Raw genomic sequence first — 8,871 nt, 5'->3', positions numbered from 1 at the left:
TTTGGTAGCAAAAGCCACTAGCTTTCGGAGTGCTTGCTGCTCCTTCACTCCGAAAGCTAGTGGCATTTGCTACCAAATAAATGTGTTGGACTTCAACCTGGTGTTGCGAGACTTCTTACTAGTAAAATTGCTTGCCAGGAGCCTTTGTTGAGAATTTAAGCATGCGGTCCCATTCCTCTCCCATGAGTAAACACTAACTTGTAATTTACCCCATAGATAGGCAGACAGACAGCCTCAATTGCTCAGTTTGCCAAGTGTGAAGCTGCAATCAGAACAGTGAGTCATCAAGTCCACAAGGGATTAATTAAATGGACAAAATAGTTTTCTACAAAGAAAACACTTTCATTTTGTGCTAAATATGAACTGTTAAGTAAATTGTTGTTCAACTTCCACAGCGTGGGCTATAATGTTAGTAAAGCTTTACTTTGTATGGAAACACTACAAGAAGTGGAACTGCAAGAATATTAGCAAACAATGAGTCCTTTGTATCCCGTCTACTGATTTACATTGCACAAGCACTGAACTTAAATGGTTTTGACTGGTCTATTTATGATTGTGAATCATGTTCATATTTGAAGTCTGTTAGTACTGAACTGCCATGAGAATCAATTCACAGTTGTTTGGAGAAACAGGGAAAACAGACTTTAGAGAGAAGAAAATAATCTCCCTTTGAGAATAATAAAATGTATTTCATTTGTTTCAGTGTCATGCTTGGCTCACCCATGCCTGATGGGAAATGGTAGGATCCAGTCAGATTATAAGATTAATGTCATGCTCATGCTATCACTTCAGTCAAAGGAACAGGTATGGCTTCAACAGCAGTGTCTGGAGTGTATCATATCACCACTTTTGTGTGGTATCTTTTTCTTATTTATTTACTTCTTAGTACGCAGTCTGACCACCCGCTTACAGGAGTGTTCTTATATGCTGGTCAATGGAAGTATCTCACATTCCTAAATTTAGTAAGTAGATCTTTGGTTTTATATGTTTGTGTTGGCAAGTGTCTATGAAATAGGTAAGAAAAATGTGGAACTTGCCCAGTTCTATGCGAGATGGATAAAAATCAACCGTATAGGCAAAGTTTTTACTAATCTATTCCATTCCCTTACCTTGTCAGAGGTTAAACTGCCAGGAGCTCTTGTTGAGAATTTAGGATTGGGGTCCCATGATTTTCCATTCACTAATGTTGTCACAGTTAACAAGACTTCTTGAAATGTTTAGGTTTTCTTTCTATATTTTGATTTTTTGGCTAAATGTCAAAATTTGATATAACTGTGGTTTGAACCATTCATTCCAACAGATCTTTTACAATGGATACAAGTGTATATATTAGAGAAAATTTGCATATCTTCTGAAATATGATTCTTCAAAAGATCTCTTGGGAATCATCCAACTTGAGGAAAGTTCTTAACACTGGTTTGGTATATATTTCAATTAGTATCTTTTTTGTCTCTAGATCAAAAGAGTTGTGGATTTGAGCCCCTGACTTTTACACATAAGCCAGATGAACAGTTCAGTGTAGAATTGAAGGATAGCTCCATTGTGTAAGTGCCATCTTTAAGATGAGGCATTAAATGCATGCCTTGCCTCTGCTCACTGATTTGAAAATGAACAAGGCATTCTCCTGGTCAACAGCATTTTGTTTTTCTTTAACCACTTGAACATTTTACCACATTTGCTTCTCCTCAATATATGTGCCAGGTAATTTTCGTTTAAGTGCATAATTGTACAAGGAGCAAAGCGTTCAAAATAGCCTTGAAGCAGGTAATTGACATAGCTTAATTTTTGAACAACTTATTCCAACAATTCAATGAATTATATACATTTTATTCATTCAAGGGATGTGGTCTTCACTGGCTAGCCAGCATTTATTGCCCATCCTGAATTTACTTGCCATTTGACAGCCCAAGCCAGGGATATTATCCTTGCCTTTCTGCATGTGTACATGAACTACTTCATTACCTGAGGAGTTGTGAATGTTGCTGAACATTGTGCAATCATCACTGAACATCCTCACTTCTGATCTTATGATTGAGGGAAGGTCATTGATAATGGACGGAAGTCATTGATGAAGCAGATGAAGATGAGAAAGTCTTGCAGTGATGCCCTGGAGCTGAGGTGATTGACCTCCAACAACCACAGTCTTTATGCTAGGTCTGATTCCAACCAGTGGAGCATTTTACCCCTGATTCCCACTGACTCCAGTTTTGCTAGGGCTTCTTGATGTTGCACTTGGTAAAATGTGGCATTGATATCAAGGACAGTCACTCTCACTTCACTTCTGGAGTTCAACTCTTTTGTCCATGGTTGAACCAATGCTGAAATGAGTTCAGGAATTGAGTGACGCTGCCAGACTCAAACTGAGGCCAGAATTTTACCGGCACACCTGCCCCAATTCCGGGGACAGGTGAGGTTCGGAGATCGGCATTCTCCATTGGCCTCGGGTGGGATCGTACGAACCTTGGGCTGACATGCTGGTAAAATACTGCCCTGAGTGTCAGTGAGCAAGTTATAGCTAAGCATGTGCCACTTGAGAACAATGTTGATGATCCCTTACATCGCTTTATTGCCGATTGAGAACAGACAGATAGGCCGTTATTGGTTAGGTTGGAATTATGTGTATAAGATATATCAGGGCAGTTTTCAACATTGCTTGATAGATACCAGTGTTGTAGCTGTACTGGAACCACTTGGCTAGGGGTTCTGGAGCGCAGATCCCCAATGCTATTCCTGAAAAATTGTCATATTTCTACATGTGACTCAAGACCAACAGCAATGTGGTTGCTTTTTTAAACTACCCTCCAAAGTGGCCCAGCAAGCCCTTCAGGGATGGGCAACAAATACTGGCCTTTCCAGCAAATCCGACATCCAGTAAAAAACACAATGTAAAGGTAGGACTTTGTTTCTACGAGGATTTGCACTGAACATTCCTACTACTACTGCCATAGACAGATGCATCTGCAACGGGTGGATTGATGAAGATGAGGTCAAGTAAGTTTTTCCCGCTTGTTGGTTCCCTCGCCAACTACTACAGGCTCAGTCTGGCACTAAATCTATAAGAAAAAGCTAATGTCAGTAATCATCATGAAACTGATCATCATAAAAATGCATCTAGTTATTTAATCTTCTTTAGAAAAGCTAATCTAACCACTTTATGCAGTCTGGCCCACATGTGAGTCTGGTCTCAAAGCAATGTGGTTGATTCATAAAATCAATTATGAATATGATCACTTTACATTGACCTAGGTACAAGGTATGACAAAGGCCATGTCCAGTCTACTCTGCAAAGTCCTCCCCACTAATAGCTCAGGATATGTGCCCAAATCAGGAGAACTGTCCCATGTACTAGTCAAGCAACAACGTGACACAGTCACGCTCACTATATCATATCTTACCATCAATGTTCCAGATTCCTCCACCATCAGTCCTAGCTATGTACTGCTTCATTACAAGATAGACCCACTAGAGGTATACAATCAGGAGAGAGTGAACCTGGTAATTCTAAACATTGGTTATGGATCCATGGTCTCATGGCATCAAGTCAAACATGGGCAAGGAAATCTGCTGTTGTCCACCTATTGCCTCTTCTTAGCTGTAGTACCCCACCATGTACCCCACCATGTACCCCACCATGTTGAACACTACTTGGATGAAGCACTGAAGGAATCAAGGGCATAGAATGGATTTGGGTGGGGGAATTTAATGCCCACTCAGTAGCTCAATGGCACCATCATGGACTGAGCTGGCCAGATCCTACCTGGGCTTGTAGCAGGTGAGAGAACCAACAGAAAGGGAAAAACACTAGACCTCATCCTCACCTATAGCTAACAGTTGCAGGTACATTTGTCCCTGATAGTGTTGGTAGGAGTGACCAGTGTACAGCCTATGTGGAGTTAAAGTCCCATCTTCACACTGAAGAAACTCTCCTCTACATTGTGTGACATTTGCATCATGCCAAATGGGATAGACGTAAAACAGATTGAGCAGCTCAAAATTGGGCAAGTGAGGTGCTGTAGACCATCAGCAGTAGCAAAATTGTATTTCACCACAATCTGTCCAGCATATCAGAAATCTAGGGGATTGATCTAGATTCAATGAGAAGTATAGGAGAACATGGCAGGATAGCACCAGACATGAAGAAACCTGAGGTACCAACCTGGTGAAGCTACAACACAGGATTATATGCATGCTAAACAGCAGAATTAGTGTTTTGTAGACAGAGCTAAGTCATTCCAAAAACCAACAGAGCAGAACAAAGATCTGCAACCCTGCCACATCCACTTGTGAATGATGGACAATTAAACATTTAACAAGATGAGAAGATTCCATCCTTAATGCTGGAGGAATCCATCATGTTAGGGCAAAATACCTTAGCAATGGGATTTTCCAGTCACATTTGCCCCACAATCAGAAAACCCTGCTCAAAGTCAACGGACTTTTGTATGGTCTGTATCTCACCTGTTATGATTCCAGTGGTGGACAGGATGGGAAAATTCTCCCCAAGGTGTTTGTAATCATCTTCAGCCAGATGTTCCAGTTGGCTGGTCCATCTTAGTTTTTTCCTGAGGTTCACAGCAGCATAGATGCCAGTTTTCAGCAATTAATGTATTCTGAATACACTGGCTAAAGCAAAGGCTATGGGCCCTGACATTATCCTGGCTAAAGTGCTGAAGGCTTGTGCCCCAGGAAAAAGTTATACCTCTAACCAAACTCTTCTGGTACAGCTACAACATTGACATCTACCCGACAGTGCATCTATCCAAACAGTTTCTTTGTCAATGATGAATACTGGAATAAAGCCTGGGTGTGATTGTGGTCTGTGCAGACTCAATGGGCTGGATGGCCTCCTTCTGCACTGTAGGGATTCTATGACTCTATGAATGACCTTCTTTCCATCATGAAGTCAGAAGTGGGTATGTTCTCTGTTGATTGCATAGTGTTCAATTTCATTCAGATAATTAAAGAGTTCATAGCTACATGCAGCAAAATCTAGGGAACATTCAGGCTTGGGCTGATAAGTGGTGTATTTGTGCCACACAAGTTCCAGGCAATGATCTCCTCCAACATTGTTCAGAAACTTAACTGGACCAGTTGTATGAATACTGTGGCCAAATGTGCAAGTCAACAGTTGGGAATTCTGTGCAGAGCATCTCATTTCCTGTCTCACCAAAACCTGTGCACCATCTACAAGACACAAGTGAGTAGTGTGACAGACTCTTCTGCACTTGCCTGGATGAGTGCAGCTCCAATAACACTCGAGCAGCTCAACACAATCCAGAGCAAAGCAACTAACTTCATCAGCACCCCAACCACCACATTAAACATTCAACCTTTCCACCACCAGTTCACAGTGGCAGCAGTGTGCACTATCTACAAGATACACTGCATCAACTTGCCAAGACTCCTTTAACAGATCTTCCAAAGCCGCAACATCTTAAAAACAAGGGCAGAAAAGGCATGGAACACCTCCACCTGGAAGTTCCTCTTCAAGTCACACATCATTTTGATTTGGAACTATACCACTATTCCTTCACTATTGCTGTGACAAAATCCAGGAAACCGCCTCCTTAAAGCACTGTGGGTGTACCTGCACCATACGAACTCCAGCAGTTTAAGAAGATGGCTCACCACCATCTTCTTAAGGGTACTATTGTTAAGACACTATAGTTCAGAAAGCCCATCAACTTTCCCAGAAGACTTAGGAAATTTGGCATGTTAGCTATGACTCTTACCGATTTTTATAGATGCACCAAGAAAGTATTCAATCTGATTGTATCACAGTTTGGTACGGCTCCTGCTCTGCCCAAGACCACACGAAAGTACAAAAGATTGTGAATGTAGCACAATGCATCACACAAATCAGCCTCCCATCCATTGACTCTGTTTACACTCCCTGCTCGGTGAAGCAGCCAGCATTATTAAGGACCCCATGTACCATGGACATGCTTTCTTCCATCTCCTTTCTTCGGAAAAAGATACAAAAGTCTGAAGTCACGTACCAACCGACTCAAGAACAGCTTATTCCCTGCTGCTGTCAGACTTTTGAATGGAATTACCTTGCATTAAGTTGATCTTTCTCTGCTCCCTAGCTATGACTGTAACACTACATTCTGCACTCTCTCGTTTCCTTTTCTATGAACGGTATATTTTCTCGTATAACATACAAGAAACAATACTTTTCACTGTATGTTAATACATGTGACAATAATAAATCAAATCAAATCAAAATTATGAATGGGCAGCAAATGTTGGCCTAACCAGTGATATCGACATCTCATGAAAGAATAAAGAAGGGCTGAGGCTCCTCCATTGCTATCTTCTAGGTCCCATGTCTGCCTCACATCTTCTGTGGCTGACTACGTACCAAATCTGAAGTGCCTAGTTTAAAGAGTGTGACTGCCTCCTGGAACAAAACGTCCAGCTAACTTCTCCCTCCCTGATATATTGCAATGTCAAAAGTTCAGACCATAGCTCATCATCATTAAGAGGTGGCACAGTGGCACAATGGTTAGCACTGCTGCCTCACAGTGCCAGGAACCTGAGTTCAATTCCAGCCTTGGGTGACTGTCTGTGTAGAGTTTGCATGTTCTCCCCATACCTGCGTGGGTTTCATCTGGGTGCTCCAGTTTCCTCCCACAATCCAAAATATGCAAGTTACATAGTTTGGCCAAGATTCGTCGCTTAGGGGATTAGCAGGGTAAATACGTGGAGCTATTCAGAAGGACCTGGGTAACAGACCATAGATGCAGCATAAAATGTACGACTCACTTAACTAACCCTGGAACATCATTTTCTGTTCCTCCTGCCAATTAATTTTGACTGATTTCCACCACTTCTACCTTTTTACGAAGATTATTCTGCTTCATTAAGATTTGTAATCAAGCAGTCCCACCGAATGCACATTATATTGTATTACACCCGGACCTCTTATTCATTCAATACCCAACGTAAGATATCTAATACACATACATATATCCCACCTAACACCTCGTATATAGCATATCCATCGAATAGATTTATACATTTTACATCCTATCATTTTAGATATGCATACTTATATGTAAATACTCAATGATACACTTTACAAATTATACATAGAGCACTGCACTTGGAGTATGGCATGCAGTTCTGGTCACCACACTACCAGAAGGACAGTAAGAAATCTCACAACACCAGAGGAAGGAGCAGGACTCCTAAATCTCATGATTCTGAATAAACCTGTTGGACTTTAACCTGGTGTTGTGAGACTTCTTACTGTGCCTATCCTAGTACAATGCCGTCATCTACACACTATGGCTATCAGAAGGACATGGAAGCTTTGGAGAGAGTACAAAGAAGGTTCGCCAGGATATTGCCTGGTCTTGACGGCATTGATATGAGGAGAGGTTGAATAAACTATGATTGTTTTCACTGGAAAGTTGGAGGCTGAGGGAGCACCTGTTAGAGGTCCACAAAATTATGAGAGGCATAGACAGGGTGGATAGTCAGAGTTTTTTTCCCAGGGTGTAAGTGTAAGGGGGCACACGTTCAAAGTGAGAGGGGGAAAGTTGAAGGGAGATGTGCGAGGTACGTTTTTCATACAGAGTAGTAGGTACCTGGAGTGTGCTGCCAGAGGAGATGGTGGAAGTAGACCCATTAACAACATTTAAGAGGCATCTGGATGGGTATATGAATAGGGCAGGAAAAGAAGGATACGGTCTGAATCAGGGCAGATGGGGTTTTTTTAAAATTGAGTTTAGGGCATCATGATTAGCACAGGCTTGTAGGGCCAAAGGGCCTGTTCTGTGCTGCACTTTTCTTTGTTCTTTGTCCCTCGCCTTTATATTTAGATACCTTTTATAGCTGAGTTCACAAATAATGTACCAAATAATGTACAAATAATGTTTTCTTTAGTTCTGTTGAAGAGTCATCCAGATTTGAAACATTAGCTCTGTACTTGCTCTACGTATGCTGTCAGGCTGAGATTTTCCACTGTTTTCTGTTTTTCTTTCAGATTCCAGCATCTGCAGTCATTTGCTTTTATCATAAATAATGTATCCATTCTTTATGCACATTTCTTGCTATAAATGGACACTTATTATGATCTTGCTAATATTGTCCAAATATCCAAGATATTCAACAAATTGAATGATACCTCTATATTTAAAGAATATAAATATGATGTGGTGGTGGAATTTGAATTCAATAAAATATCTGGAAATTAAAATCTAATGGTGCTCTTGAAACCAATGTTGATTGTTGTAAAAATCTATCTGGTTCACTAATGTTCTTTTGGAGTGAAAACCTACCACCCCTACCTGGTTTGGTCTAGATGTAATTCCAAATCCACTATATGGTTGACTTCTAAATTTCTCTCAAGCGGTCAAGCAAGCCACTCAATTGTATCAAACTGCTAAAAAGTCTCAAAGGAATAAAACCAGATGGACAACATAGCTTCGATATAGGCACTGGAAACGACAACAGCAAACTCAGCCCTGAGAGCCTTGCAAAGTCGAAGATCTAGACGATTGTGTCTGAATTGGGAGAATTGTCTCACAGACTAGTCATAGTCTGACATTGTCACATTCATGAATCATACCTTACAGATAATGGCCCAGACCATAAACATGGGTAAGAAAACCTTCTCCTTATCAGAAGCTCAAACTTCTGTGGCCAAGAACTCACCTCTTAACTCCCACAATCCTGCCCACCATCTGCAAGTTTGACAGAATATGCACCCCTTCTCTGGATGAATGTAACTCCAACAACACTCAAGAAGCTTAACACAATCCAGAACGAACTAGGCCACATGATTGGCACCCCATCCACCATAGTAACCATTCACTCTTTCTACCACCTCAGCACAGTGGCAATAGTATGTACCATCTACAA

The 8,871-nt window shown here is 41.1% G+C and overlaps 1 protein-coding gene across 1 annotated transcript in view; it reads left to right on the top strand.

The window, feature by feature from the left end:
• The first annotated feature begins 805 nt into the window (after window positions 1-805).
• The window catches only part of LOC145360561 (androgen-dependent TFPI-regulating protein-like), a 74,735-nt gene continuing 66,669 nt past the window's right edge, over window positions 806-8,871 (top strand). Inside the window, exon 1 of the mRNA XM_080215865.1 lies at window positions 806-962. Within this exon, the coding sequence (XP_080071991.1) occupies window positions 807-962 (156 nt within the window). The 5' untranslated portion in view covers window position 806. The remainder of the gene's footprint in view (window positions 963-8,871) is intronic.

This window comes from Carcharhinus amblyrhynchos, chromosome 2, assembly GCF_965287045.1.
Source record: "Carcharhinus amblyrhynchos chromosome 2, sCarAmb.v2.hapA, whole genome shotgun sequence".
Lineage (NCBI taxonomy): Eukaryota > Metazoa > Chordata > Chondrichthyes > Carcharhiniformes > Carcharhinidae > Carcharhinus > Carcharhinus amblyrhynchos.
Note: the sequence above shows the minus strand (reverse complement) of the source record. Positions and strands in the feature narration are given on the sequence as shown.